We start from the raw sequence: 14249 nt of genomic DNA on the forward strand, positions 1-14249 counted from the left end.
GTGCCCAGAGTCTTGGATGAAGAATCCAGAGGTGGGAGGGTGTTCAGGGGCTCAAAGTGCCTGCTAGACCTGCCCTGCTCACTAACTCCTGAGCCTAGTTTCTTCCCCTTGATCGGACAGACAGGTGATTTGGTCCAGCAAAAGATCTATTAACAGCAGACGCCCTGCTGCGAAGTTGTCAGAGTCCTCCCTATGTCCCATACCTACCTCACCTCCAACCTCAAGGAAGGCCAGGCTTGCCTGTGGATAAGAAGCCAAAGCAACAGGGGGTAGTTAGACTTACCCAGGGTCCACAGAGTGGAAGTAGGCCCTCCTTAGTGTGATCTTGATGCCAATCTTTAGGGCACCCCTAAATGGGAGGAAGTGCGACAAAGCAGCCGTGGCCCACCTCATTGTACCATGTTTAGGGCCATTCCTTGCCTCAGCCTTGGAGCCTAGGGGTTCTCTGTAGGTTCTCATCATCCCTTTCTTTCCTTCTATAAATCCTGGCCCAAGATAAGAGCCTGGGGAGTGGGGGACTGCTCATGTTCACTCAGACAGCATCTGCTTCACAGGATGATGTCTACCAAAGAGGCCTGGGGATGACACAACCCTGCTGCCACCGTCGGACCTAGAGTAGTGGCAGTAGCAGTAGGACTGGCAGCGGTTAGTGCTAATGAACATGGTGTTGATGGCGGTAATGGTGGTGATAGCAATGGTGATGTTTTAAGGGTGCTAATGATGGTAATGGTGTTGGTGGTAGTGACGGTGGTGGTGGTGGAGGTGGTGGAGGTGGTGGTGGAGGTGGTGGTGAAGGTGGTGGTGGTGGCGGTAGAATGATGGTGGTGGTTGTCTTAGTTGAAGTTTTTATTGTTCTGATAAAATACCATGACCAAAAGCAGCTTGGGAAAGAAAGTTTATTTCATCGTATAGCTTTCTGGTCACAACCTATTACTGAGGGAAGTCAGGGCAGGAACTCAAGCAGGGCAGGACGCTGGAGGCAGGAGTTGATGCAGAGGCCAGGGAGGGGTGCTGCTTACTGGCTTGATCCCCATGGCTTGCTCAGCCTGCTTTCTTACAGAACCTAGGATCAGTAGCCCACAGTGGCCCCAATAATGGTGTGGGCCCTCCCATACCAGCCACCACACCAGCACAGTGCTGGTGGTGATGGTGATGGCGGTAGTGGTGGCAGCACTAATATAATTAATTATGTGATCAGATACCAAATGACAAATAGCCCATCGTGGCCATCAGCAGAGCTGGGTTCCCAACTCTTCTCCTTTTTTGTACTTTTCAGATCCTGCTTTGTTTTGTGTCTCATTTTATGTGGATGGGTGTTTTGCCTGCATGTATGTCTGTGTACCATGTGCATGCCTGGCTGATGCCCATTGATTGGCTGATGCCGTGGTTGAGGCCAGAAGAGAATGTCAGATCCTCTGCAACTGGAATAACAGATGATTGTGAGCCGCCATGTGGGTGCTAGGAATTGAGCCCTAGCACCCCAGATTTGCTGGAAGAGCAGTCAATGCTCTTAACAACTGAACCATCTCTCCAGCCCTATGGTATGTGTGTTGGGTGGGGGTGTGGTGTGTGTGTGTGTGTGTGTACAGTTTACAAGGTGACGATTTAACAACCCTCCATTGAGCGTGTCTTTCGTGCCATTTTTCCCATTGCATGCTCTCACTCTGTCACATTTTTCTAATTTTCACAGTATGTCAGGATTATACCTTTTGTGGAGCCCTGTAACCTTTGCCGTTACTAAGCTAATCAGTCATATGGACAGGCCACATGCACATATGACAGGGAGCTTGTGCTCTGACTGCTCCCCGGTGGGGACATTCCTGGTGCCTCCCCTGCCTATTTCCCAAGAGACAGTGCTGAAATGAGGCTAATTAGTAACCTGCCATGGCCTGTAAGTGTTCAAGTGAGCACGAGGGTTGCCAGGCTCTCTCGCTCTAAATTGAAAGCTAGAAATGATTAAGCTCCTCAGGGAAGACTCTAGATACAAGGAGAGGCTCCTGACTGAGAACCGGTGTGACCCCAGGTTGCTAAGGAGGAGCACGAGGAAAACAGCCTTTTGGGCCAGATCAAACCAGTACAGCACTGCCTTGAGGCCAGTTCCCTGAAGCCCACCTCCTGCAGAGGGCCTCAGAGCATGTCAGCCCCTACCAGCCAACCTAGGCAGCATTCTAGCAACTGTGCTCACCAGTTCCCAGCATGCAATGGGCTCTCTGCCTGCCATCGAAGCACAGAGGAATCCACCCTGGTGCCGGTGCTTCCTGTACCTAGGCTGGTGTGCCAGGAATTGCAGAGGCTCAGAGGCCTGCGTGAAGGAGCCGACCGCTGGTTAGAACGAGCAGACTCCCTACCAGCCTCTTTGATTTGGTTCATGAAGCCCAGTGCTGGCTAAAGTGGTCACATCTTGGTGTTGTTCTCCTGAAGGTCACACTTGTGGTCTCTGTCCCTTCTAGAAGTTCAAGCATTTGCATGTAGCCATGCACTGAGCATCAGCTGGAATGAGCAGAGGTGACAGGCGGGGGACTTAGCTGGGTAGGTAAAGCCTGTGCTGTGCAAGCACGAGGGGGCCCAGAACCCCTCCGGGCAGCTGTGGCACACTCCTTTAATCACAGCGCTCAGGAGGCAGAGGCAGGTACATCTCTTGAGTTCAAGGCCAGCCTGGTCTACGGAGTGAGTTCCAGGTCAGCCAGGGCTACACAGAGAGACCCTATCTCAAATAAAACAAAACCAGAACCCGTTTAAACCATGCACCTGTGAGACCAGTGCTTCCGTGGCAGGGAGATGGGAGGCAAGTAGGAGAATCTAGAATCTACCAATGCCGAACAGCCAGAGACCCTGTCTCCAACAAAGTGGGAGATGAGGGCTGAGAGCAGAGCTTGTCCTCTCTCTCTCTCTCTCTCTCTCTCTCTCTCTCTCTCACACACACACACACACACACACACACACACACACACACACACACACAGAAGTGAGACACATGTGACCATGAAGTTACAGCAGCAGATCTGAGCAGTGAGTTTGGACCAGATATTCCCACTGATGCGAAGGTTTGATGGACGGGGAGACGTTAAATAAACAAGCGACAAGGACCACTGCTTTAGAGTATAGTCCCAACAGGCCAGGTTGAGAGTCAAAATGGAGTCAATCACAGGGCTGGAGAGATGGCTCAGTAGGTTAAGAGTACTGGCTGCTCTTCCAGGGGACCTGGGTTCAATTCCCAGCACCCACATGTCACACCCATCTGTCACTCCAGTTCCAGAGGCTCCAGTACCATCTGCCTTCTGAAGGCGCCAGGCGTGCACATGGTGCACAGGTATGCATGTAAAATAAAAACAGGAGTTCTAAAAAAAGAAAAGGTGGGGTCAGTCACCACAGTAAGTTTCCACTTCCCGGACATCACATTGAAGAGGCGCTACTGCCTGCACAATGAGGCCAGCTTCCGCTGGGAGGATGAAGTGCAGTTCCCCTGACTCATTGCCGGCACCAGAAACGGGAAGTAGCCCAGGGTCCACTCCATGGGTTCTCCGCCCTGCTCCAGTCTCAGCCTCATGAGGCAGTCAGTCACTTTGGAGTTGGCAGCCTGCTCAGAGTTTTTGTTGCCTTTTTTATCTTATCCGTAAAACCAACCCCTCTTGCTTGACCAAATAGGAATATTGTGTCTTAGGAAAGGAATACGGCCCAACCTTGAAAGAGAAAATAAACTGGGAGCCAGACAACTGTGGATCCTTTGCTTAATTAGCATTCCATTGTATGGATATGCCTCATTTTGCGCGTTCATCAGTTTGTGGACTTCAGGTTGTTTCCACTTTGGGCTCTTGTGGATAATGCTACTGTGAGCATTGTGTGTATGTGTGTGTGTGTGTGTGTGTGTGTGTGTGTGTGTGTACACATCCTCACTTTGTGGGTCACATGGCATTGCTATGCTCAGAGTATGGAGGAGATGCAAGGCATTTGGCGGGGGCACAGCGTCCCACCTTTGTTGAAGCTTCTGCCCTTTGCTGTTCTCATAGTCTGCCTGTCGAGCCAGCAGGAACACAGTGAGCGGCTACTTCCTGGCAGGCCGGGACATGGCTTGGTGGCCGGTGAGTTCACCCCCTTCTCACCTCTCCTTTGTCCACGGGGCTGACTCCATCCCTGAGGTCACTTCATAAGTGTTATTCAAGGTCCCTGTCGGAGACCAGCTCAATGGAATAAGTCTGGGCTAAAGGAGACCCCTGCCCCGGCTCCAGGTTGGCTATGTAGGGACAAACTGCTAGAAGTTTTGAGTTAAAGAGCTTTTGAGTCTGAAAAAACTGTTACTTTCTTAGCCTGTGGCTAGCTATGGGTACCCCAACTTGCACCCCTGATCCTGGGCTCCTTATATGTGAAGGGGGTATGCCCCTAAGACCTGCCAGGTTGAAGGAGGTATTTCCAGGTCATGAGGCGCTGATGTAATGGGCTCACAATGACCAGTTTCCTTCCCTCTGCAGATCGGAGCCTCGCTCTTTGCAAGCAGTGAGGGCTCTGGCCTCTTCGTGGGACTGGCAGGCTCAGGCGCTGCTGGAGGCCTGGCTGTGGCAGGCTTCGAGTGGAATGTGAGTCGCAGAGGATGGGTATGGCCTGTGGGAGGGCTGGGGCAGAGGGCGCAGCCACACTGACCACCCTAGATAAGGTGGCTTGTGGCAATGTGCGTCAGCCAAGGCCTGCCACACTGTGACACACAGCTGGTCGTAGACACAGGAGCTCTGGGCAGCCTACCTGTCCAGAGAGGTTCACAGGAGGCCGGAGCACCCAGCTTCTCACAGCACTGCAGGAGGGGCCGAAGGAGTCCCAGTGCTCCCAGTGGCTGCCACATTTGGCTGTGTTTCAGGCGGGGCTTCCGGGAACTGGGCCCACAGCCTTCTCATGCCTCTGTTCCCACAGGCCACGTATGTGCTTTTGGCGCTGGCATGGGTGTTTGTACCTATCTACATATCTTCAGAGGTGAGTCTGTGCCTGGGGCCCTGGCAGAGGCTGGACCCTCCTCGAGTTGGCAGGGGCAGGCAGGACCTCCAGCCCCACCCCTGATACTCACCTCATCCCTTTGAGTTCACTTAGGCCTCATCCCCTCTGCTCCCCAGATCGTCACCTTGCCTGAATACATTCAGAGGCGCTTCGGTGGCCAGCGCATTCGCATGTACCTCTCTGTCCTGTCCCTGTTGCTGTCTGTCTTTACCAAGATATCGGTGAGCAGCCCCTAGCCTGCTTCTGCCTGAAAACTTCCAGCATCTGGGGGGAAACAGCGCCTTGGAGGGGCCTTAGGTGCTAGTTCACCTGGCAACTTATGGGTGTGCCAACTAGGGAGACAGAGGGCCAGGGAGAAATGGTAACCTGGGCAGAATCTCCTGGCAACCTAGGCAGGACGGAGGGTAGGGAGTGAGGTCTGGGCTATTCAGAGGGAGCCAGGACTCACCAGTAGAGGGAGCCAAAGGCCTCGTGGTGGCTAACAGTTCCATGCTCTAAGTCCACCTGGGCCTCCTGCTTGTCAACAACTTTCTCTTAGGACCTTAGGACTTGGCCCTGGGAGTGTCAAAAGCAGGACGCTCACTTCCAGTCTCAGAGTAGGAGGAACTCAGGGAGTGTCTGGTCAAGCGCCTGGTTTTATAGTCAGGGAACCTGAGGTTGTGGGCTTTGGGGTACGCCAAGTAGCTGTGGGAGGCCTGGTACAATCCCTCGGGAACGCCTAGGCTCCAGCAGCAGCAGCAGGATCCTGAGAGGGGCCTGAGCGTGAGTCAGTGACCTCAAGCCAGTGACTGAGGGAGCCTGTCCAGCCTAGTCCTCTGCTTCCTGTGGAGGCAGCGTAGCTGGGTCTCAGGACCTGGGGAGGTGGATGCTATTTCCCGAGCAACATCTTACCACAGTCTTCCCTAGATGTTCCCAGAGAATCATGATGGATTTCCTCTCTCTGGGGATCCTGTACCAATCTGGAGGGATCTGGCCTTGAGTTTTACTGTCCCTCTCCTACTCTTTCGCTCACCTCCACCCCTTTTCTCCCAAAACCCACCTTCTGGAAGCCAGGCAGAGTGAAGGAAGCCTGGTCCTGGCCTACCTAGGGTCCATTCTGCAGTGGGGTGTGTATAGGTACATAAGACAGGCAAACCCAGGGCTCAGATGAGGAAGAGATAGGACTGGGCCTCAATGGATCAAAGGATGCAATAGTCAGGGTGGGGGGTTACCAAGGAAGGAGATGGGGCCACAGAGATGTCTGGGGCCATCACTAGGGACACATTTGGGTTAGAACCTGTGAGGAGACGCTAGGTCAGCCATGAGAAGTGGTGGGGACTGAGGCACACTGGCAGGCATGTTCTAACATTCACAAAAACAGCCTAGTGTCACATCTGGCTCTGGGATAGACAGACTGCGCTGGAGGGAAGAGGCAGGACAGGAGACTGCAGCCTTAGGCTGTGAGAGGTCAGAGAGCTCCAGAATTGGTGGGTTATCAGCAGAAGGTGGCCAGGGTCAGCTTTGCAGAAATTCTCAGCTGAGCTGGGGATGGAGGAAAAAGGCAGTGTGGCTAGTCATCCAAGACTTCACACCACCTAAGACCGTACACTGGGAGGCTTCAAGTGGGCCACTGGGCAGGACTTCCTCCGGCAGAGGGACGCAGAATGCATAGGAGGGGCCTTGGAGGCAAGCTCATCTAGCTGCTGCTGACTCCTTCACCAAGGTGATGGTGGCCAGGCCAAGGTCAGTTGAGATCCAGGACTCTGTCGGAACCACAACAGCCAGGATGTGGCTTCAGACTCTTGCCTTGTGGGTGACTCTGAGTTAGCTGCTATAAACGCGGAGCAGTCGCCTTAAAGGCCCTGCCTCAGCACCAGGCAACTGCCCTCTGAGGCTGAGGGGAAGCGAGCAAGCAATCAGGCAGAGGCACTAATTGCTGCGCTTGGTTTGGGAGAGGCAGGGCCCGCCCTGGGTCTTGGCTTCGGAGTGGAGCTATTTGAAGTGCGTGGGCCACACTAGGCCCAGACACAGAGCCTAGGAACGCCCTGCCTGTCTGTACAGCTTGTCCAGGCATAGGTCACAGGGCCCTCCTGCTGCTGTTATTCAAACAGGAGCATCAGCGTGCTGATCTACATGCAGGTGTGGAAAATCACAACCTGTGTCAGAGCCAAGAGTCCGAGTGCGGTTCCATCACTGTGGGGCTCTGGGCCAGGCATTTAACCTCTGGAAAATAGGGAAGTGAAGCATGATACCACATGCCCCTCATTATAGGCTAACCATGGCCCACAAGCTGATCCATCATACTGTTCCTGCTACCTCGCTGACCTTACCTCTCCTCTCCCCTAGAGTCGCGCACTGCATATCGGCCATATTGGCCTCCATGCATTCCCACAAACGCCAGGTGGGTTTCTGCCTCAGGACCTCAGCACTTGTTATGGCCTTCCCCAGATGCTCTTCTCTGAGGAATACATGCTATACCTTCACCTCTCTGGACTCTCAAATCTCTCCTTTCACCCCTGTCCCTGCAGGTCTAAACCCCCCTCCCCTTTTACTGTCTCTCCTTTCTTCCTTCCTTTAACATTTTCTGGGACATGAATAATTGACTCAGGAAGTCACAGCTGAGCAATCCCAGCATCTGAGGGCTGAGTCAGGAAGGTTGCTATGAGTTCAAGGCCAGCCTGGGTTGCAGAGTAAGACCCTGTCTGAATAGATCAAACAAAAAGAGTGTATTCTCCATCCCGTTTTCGCTCTCCATTGATATGCCCAGTGCTATTGTGTGCCTTACAGTGCCCTTAGAATGGAATGAAATAACAGCCAGGATTTGGCTCCCCCTACCCTCATGAAGGTCTAGAGATTAAATCAGTTGGGCACCACGGCCTCTGCCTGACTCAGTCCTGCCAACCATTCGAAATAGTGCCACAGGATAGGATGGGTTTGTCCTGCAGGCTTCAGTGCCATTCCCTGATCTAGGGAAACATGCCACTCGCTGTGTGCCCACCGTATGCTTGGGTGTGGGTGAGCAGGCTAGCCCCACATGCACTTTCCAGACAGACTCCTTACACAGACAGAACATCAGGATCCTAGTGAGGAAGCAATCGTAGAGGGCAATAGGAACAGGAAAGCCAGCCGCAGAGCCTGGAAGCCTAGCCCTCTGCAGGTTAGACACCTCGCTTTCTCCTTGCACAGGTAAACTCAGGCAGGGCTGCAAGGCTTTTCAAGGGGCAGGAAGGGGAAATCAGGTGGGTATTTGGAAAGAGTCCTCAGTGGCAGGGGGTGGTGAAAGGCAGAGTGTGGCAAAGACAAGCAGGTTCTCTTCTCTGCTGCCTTACCCACCTGACATGGCCCCCACAAAAATGGCACGCCCCTGGATTGGGAACATAGGTGACCCCTGGAGGGGTCCCAGGAATTCTGTGCTGTTCCATGGAGGATCATAAGAGAGAGAAAAGGACAAGGGTGGCAAGGAGAGGGCACAGACCAGAGCGTGGGGCCTGGGTCACCGAAGCCTTCTTCACCTCTTCAACACTCCACTGGGTGGAGACACAGTGACGCTCCTTTGGCAACACAGTGCTTCAACTCAGAATTGTGAGCCCAATGGAGCTCCTCCACCACCCCCACAAGGGTCTCCCTCCCCTTCATACCCCTCCTGTCTTACCCCAGCCACTGGGTTCCTCCCCCAGAAGCTTGAAGGTCCCGGGTCCTGCAGCAGGAAAAGATGGCCTCGACTGCTTCCTGGGACCACAGGACCTTAAGCAAGGCATGTTAACAATCATCTGCTGGGGGCTGTGACCTTTAGGGGAGTCACCAGGTACGTGACAGCCAGGATGGTACCTGCACACAAACATGCCTCCACTATCAAGGCAGGAAAAGCAGTAAGGGCTTCTTTGGGGACAGCTGGGCTTCAAGAACCCAGCTGTAGGCAAGGAGCCGTGGAGAGAGTTTGGCGTGGCAGTGTTGCTGGGGAAGGCTGGGGCTGGGGGCATGGTGATCAGGTGAGCGTGGGCCAGGCAGAACCCACTGCAGCAATAGCAGAGGCCTGACTTGCCTTGGGCCTGAGAGTGGCCCTTCCTTTAGGACAAAGATGACCAATGTCGTCCTTTTGGCTCTGTCTCTGGGGTTTTGCTGTGAGAGGCAAGTTCCTCCACTCTCTTGGCCTCCATCTCCCCACCTATGTTTTGGGGAATTAGATTAGACTCTGTGGAATCTAAGGACCACTAAGGAAAGGCAGCACAAAGGACAGGAAGTCCCAGAGAGGGCCCTCATCTTCTGGACCTTTAATGCTGGGCTAGTAAGTGGCAGGCTAATGCTGGGCTAGTAAGTGGCAGGCAGGGAGGCTGCAGGGACAGAAGGCCGAGGATTTCTGGCTGGCTGCTGGAAACAAGTTTGCTCCTGGTGCCCTGCTTAACAGAGAAGGACCATGGTGTCCCAGGAGGGAGGTGACCTGTCGAGAGGTATAAGACACATAGGACACAGGACAGCCCTAGGTCCCATAGCTATTAACTTCCATTGGTACAAGGTCGGAATGGACGCTAGGCAGCAGGTGCTCAGGCAGGTCTCATCAGTGTCCACTGGGTCTCCCTTGGACAGGAGACTCCCGCTGGATGATGAGCAGGGTCCTACCCCATACGTCTGCCATCAGCCCCCCAATCTCTTCCAAGTGCTCCCACGAAAGGCAGGGAGAAACCATGGAGGAGGTGTGGTGTTGTGGGTCAGGATGGGGAATCTGGAAGATGAGAAACAGAGAGCACAGTCCCAGGCCCAGGGGGCTAGAAGCTGAGGCCTAGGTGTAGCACAGTGCTAGGAGTGGCCATATCCAGGTAAGGAAACCCCAGGAATAGCTGGCTCTCCAGAGGTCTGCCATACCCACCCTTTCTCCTAGTCAAGCCTCACCTGATGATGCCAGGTGCAGACATCCGGAAGGGATCTGGCTTCAAGAAGTCTCTTCCCTCCCTGAGCCTCAGCCTCTTCAGTCATACTAAGCAGCTTCTTCAAGAGTACTTTCTCCTCTGAGATGCAGCATTTCTGCTCAAGCTGAAGGCTGTCCCCTCCCTTGTCTTTACCTATACACTGTGCCTCCCCTGCCCCCTTTACACCCACACCCACACCCAAATGCAAGCATCAGTAGTCACCTGGAAGACCAGATTAGAGTTCCAGATGCCTAGGTCTCTTAACTGTAGGAAGGAGGCAGCAGGGAGAGGTGTGAGGGGAGGTGAGCATAAGAAGCTGTTTCTGAGGCTTATTCGTCTCTTTGAGTCTCTGAAGTCAAGTTGGGTGCCTTCTTGTCGCAGTCCCATATGAAACTGAGGGGACAGGGCTCTTTCATGTCCCCTGGGTAGGGGCTAAATTCAATGACAACACTGCTCTCTGGTGGGCACTGGCCACTTAAAATTTTATTGTGACAGTAACATCTGCCATAATCTGAACATGACACACAGCTGCCCACAGCCAGTTCTCTCTCCCACCCTCAGCCACCCCACCAGGTAGTGAACAGCTGGGGTCGGGAGGGTCTCTATTCCTCTTCCCTGAGACAACCATATTCATGGCTGAGGCCAGGCCACAAAGCCAGTGAGTACAGCACCCAGGCTCTGAGCCCTGTATCTCGCTGTAACGCCTGACTTCTGCCCAATTCCGCTTTCCCCAGATTGACCTGTACGCGGGAGCCCTGTTTGTCCAGATCTGCCTGGGCTGGAACTTCTACCTGTCCACCATCCTCACGCTCGCCATCACCGCCCTGTACACCATCGCAGGTACAGATCCTGACAGCCCAGCAGGAGCAAGGAGCCAGGATGATGGGCAGCACAGGGACCCCTGAGAGTGGCCAGTTCACGGGTGGTGAGCAGGGAGCTGGGGCCTGGCTAACTGGTTGCTTAGGTACTTAGGTGCAGCTCACCCACCTGCAAGGACAGAGCCCCACCAACAGCTCTGGTGACATCCATCAGATTCTGTTGACTCAGGGAGGGGGCACTCATTCCGGCACTTTGTTCCTGGCAGGGGGCCTGGCCACTGTGATATACACAGATGCGCTGCAGACGGTCATCATGGTGGTGGGCGCCGTCATTCTGGCTGTCAAAGGTGAGGTCTGGGGGCTGGGCACTGGTGGGCTGTCCTAGCACCCTGAGGAGCTCTTAAGGTTAGGCCAATTATTTGCCCCACTGTGGGCATCCTAGGCTGATGGGCTCTGCCCCCTCCTGCCTACAGGGGCGCAGTGCTGAGGCACTGACTAGGCTCCCTCAGGGCTGGGCAGTCCCCGCAGCAGGCAGCTGGGCAGGCAGGCACACAATTAGCAGACCACAAAAGTGCTGAGGTGTTTCCTCCAGTGCTTAAAGTCATGTCAGAGTCCTGTCCCAGGAGGTGATGTTGTCTCCTGCCAGACAAAAGCCTGCAGGGAAGGAGGTATGCTGGACAGGTAACACTAGTTTAGAAACAGACAGGGGCGTTCTACTCACGCCCTGGGAGGGAGACAGCAGGGAAGGGAGGGGGGAAAGAGGTCTCAAGGGGGGTGGCTTTAAGGATGAAGCCTCAGCTCAGAGCCTGGGACCCTGTGGCACAGCCACCTATGGGCCTCCTCACAGATGCCTACTGAAACAGACCCTGGCCTACCTAGGCTCCCAGCTCCACACCCTGCTGGGAACGGGGGCCTGGGAGATGTCAGACGCTGCCCTACACCCAGGTGTGCTCCTCCCAGAGTAGCAGCCTGTCTCCAGAGCCTACTGCATGTGAGGGGCCTAATGGCCAGACACCGGCTGGATGAGAGGACAGGGAACTACAGAGACAGCCAGGCCAGAGCTTGGCCTCGCACCACCCAACCCTGAGGTAGATAGGACACGTTCTAGACTCAGAGGAAAGACCCCTGGCCTGAGCCCTACCTGCTAGGCCTTCTGTAAGGCTCTGAGGAGCCTCTGCCTCCCTTCCCTGTGTCTTGGAAGGAGGGGGCCTCAATGCTAGCAGTGTCTTAGCTCTCTGGAAGCCACAGCCTTCAGAAGCTCAGGTCATGGCTTCAATACTAGATGACTCAAATACCGAGAAAACCACTTCCACCTCCTTGAAGGGCCAGTCCAAAGACTGGCAGAGAACCCCATGCCTGAGACAGCAGGCTTCCAGAGACTAGCCAGGATTCCTGCTGGCCAACAGGACACTGTGGGCCCATGTGCAAAATGCTCATTTAATATTATTTTAAATACAAATAAAATACTCTGTTTCACCTTTTTTTTTTTTTTTTTTTTTAACCTCAGCCCTTCCTAGAACAGGCAAGGTGAGGTAGAGATTCCAGTTTGACGCATGAAGTTATCTGTGAGATGAGGGTAGGAGTCAGGGAGTTAGGGCAACCCAAAACCAACCCATTCCACCCACTCCTGCAGCTTTCAACGAGATTGGTGGTTATGAGCAACTGGAGGCAGCATATGCCCAGGCCATCCCCTCCAGGACCATCCCCAATACCACCTGCCACCTGCCGAGGGCAGACGCCATGCATATGTTCCGGGACCCATCCACAGGAGACCTCCCGTGGACTGGGATGACCTTTGGACTGACCATCTTGGCCACCTGGTATTGGTGCACTGACCAGGTGAGGGCCAACATCGCCCACCTCCCCCAACTGCTGCCCTCTGGGGCGGGGTTAGGGTCCATCTGGGCTGCTAGGGTTCCTTGTGGTCTCGGACCCTACGCTTGGAGTCAGATGGGGCCCACTGGCTGCCAACCGCCCTGGCCTTTAGGTGCTTTGACTGGGACAATTTGGAGTATGGGATTCCGAAGGGACTCGGGCGTTCCTCAGTGGCCCTGAGCTCCGCTCGTAGGCGAGTATTTCGGGTTGGCCTTGGGCTCCCAGGATCTGGCAGCATTCGGGATGTTGGGCTACCCTTAGGCTGCCAGTGGTGGGGACCTGCTGTGGCTGGGATTGCTTTCTTGGAAGAGCTCTGGCTACCATCAGCAGCAGGCCGGAAGCGTGGAGGCCCTGAGGTCCTTGAGGTAGTGCCTCCATGTCGGTGGAACTGCTGGCCCTAGAGAGATAAAGGAGAGTGAAGTCTTGGGTGGCATGGTGGGAGGGCTAATAGGACTCTTGCATAGACCATACAGAGCCTGGTTTGCTTCTCCACTCACCAGAGGGCTTAGCCACTTAGAGCCTCAGTTTCCTCATCTGTAATATAGAATGATTCTTCCCTTTGTGGTTTGTGCATGGACGGAGGGAACAGAGTAGGTTGTGGGTGGCTGTGCTTCTGCCTGGATGTCTGATGAGAACCGAGGTAATTCTGACCTCTCCTGATCATGAATCCTCCAGATGACCTCAGACAAGCCACTTCCCTTCTCTTCGATCAATGCCTACCCAGCCCCTCCTGAAGGCTTTAGGCAGCCCTGGAGAAGCGGAGAAACTTTTCGCATGGCTTTCTCATACTAGGAGGTGACAGAGGCACTGGGAGGCAGGGCCTTCATTTCTGCTTGGTAACCTGTGGTTCTCAAGCAGGGCTGTACTCCTCTGGGACCCCAGATGCCAGAGGCTCTCATGTAGCCTTTACCTCCTGCCCAGGCCTTTCAGGCCTTTTCCTTTGAGGACTGAAGGCCAACCCAGGAGGGTGAAAGGCAGCCTGGAGGGCCTGCTATGGTAGTAGATGGGCCCCTAATCCCTGCCACCTATTCCCTACCCACTGGGCAGGCCCAGCCTAGCCCCACATCTCTGGGTAGAGTGCCATTCAGAAGCACTTCCCATGAAGGCCAATGAGTCAGCATTCATCCTGCTTTCATGGCTGGATGAGTGCAGATAAGAAGCCCAAAAGGCCTAGAAAGGGTCACCAGGGATACTGAGGATAGTCTCTGCTAACCCTAGGCAGTTATAGCACCTGCCCTGACTCCCTGCCTCACCTTGGGCTGGGTCTGCTATAGGATGCCAGGCCTTGGTATTAAGAGATAGAGCTTACTGGCACCTGAGAGTTTCACTGAACTCTACCTCACATGCTGAACTTCATGCCTTTGCCTAGCTACAGGTCCACCCACAGTGGGTAAGTGACCATTTTGTCATCAGAAAGGCTGAGCGTGGTAATACGCACCTTTAATCCCTGGCACTTGGGAGGCAGAGGCAGGGAGATCTCTATGAATTCAAGGACACTCTGGTCTACAGAGTTCCAGGTCAACTAGGGTGACATAGTGAGATGCTGGAGAGAGAGAGAGAGAGAGAGAGAGAGAGAGAGAGAGAGAGAGAGAAGGAAAGGAAAGAGAAGAGAAAAGAAAAGAAAAGAAAAAAGAAAAGAAGAGAAGAGAAAAGAAAAGAAAAGAAAAGAAAAGAAAAGAAAAGAAAAGAAAAG

General features: G+C 54.1%; 2 protein-coding genes across 5 annotated transcripts in view; one reads left to right on the forward strand and one right to left on the reverse strand.

The window, feature by feature from the left end:
• Positions 1-14249, forward strand: part of Slc5a10 (solute carrier family 5 member 10) — a 46142-nt gene that overhangs the window by 224 nt on the left and 31669 nt on the right. For 3 of the 4 annotated variants that reach the window (XM_055594324.1, XM_055594325.1, XM_055594327.1), the window contains exons 2-8: positions 4008-4079; positions 4467-4571; positions 4900-4959; positions 5097-5201; positions 10598-10703; positions 10948-11028; positions 12315-12520. In XM_055594324.1, coding sequence (XP_055450299.1) covers positions 4008-4079; positions 4467-4571; positions 4900-4959; positions 5097-5201; positions 10598-10703; positions 10948-11028; positions 12315-12520 — 735 coding nt within the window. The remainder of the gene's footprint in view (positions 1-4007; positions 4080-4466; positions 4572-4899; positions 4960-5096; positions 5202-10597; positions 10704-10947; positions 11029-12314; positions 12521-14249) is intronic. The other variant, XM_055594326.1, reaches the window with a different exon arrangement.
• The window catches only part of Fam83g (family with sequence similarity 83 member G), a 25229-nt gene continuing 21311 nt past the window's right edge, over positions 10332-14249 (reverse strand). The window contains exon 6 of the mRNA XM_055594323.1: positions 10332-12953. Coding sequence (XP_055450298.1) covers positions 12591-12953 — 363 coding nt within the window. The 3' untranslated portion in view covers positions 10332-12590. The remainder of the gene's footprint in view (positions 12954-14249) is intronic.

The sequence above is a fragment of the Psammomys obesus genome, unplaced genomic scaffold (assembly GCF_907164565.1).
Source record: "Psammomys obesus unplaced genomic scaffold, mPsaObe1.curated_primary_1811, whole genome shotgun sequence".
NCBI classification, from domain to species: domain Eukaryota; kingdom Metazoa; phylum Chordata; class Mammalia; order Rodentia; family Muridae; genus Psammomys; species Psammomys obesus.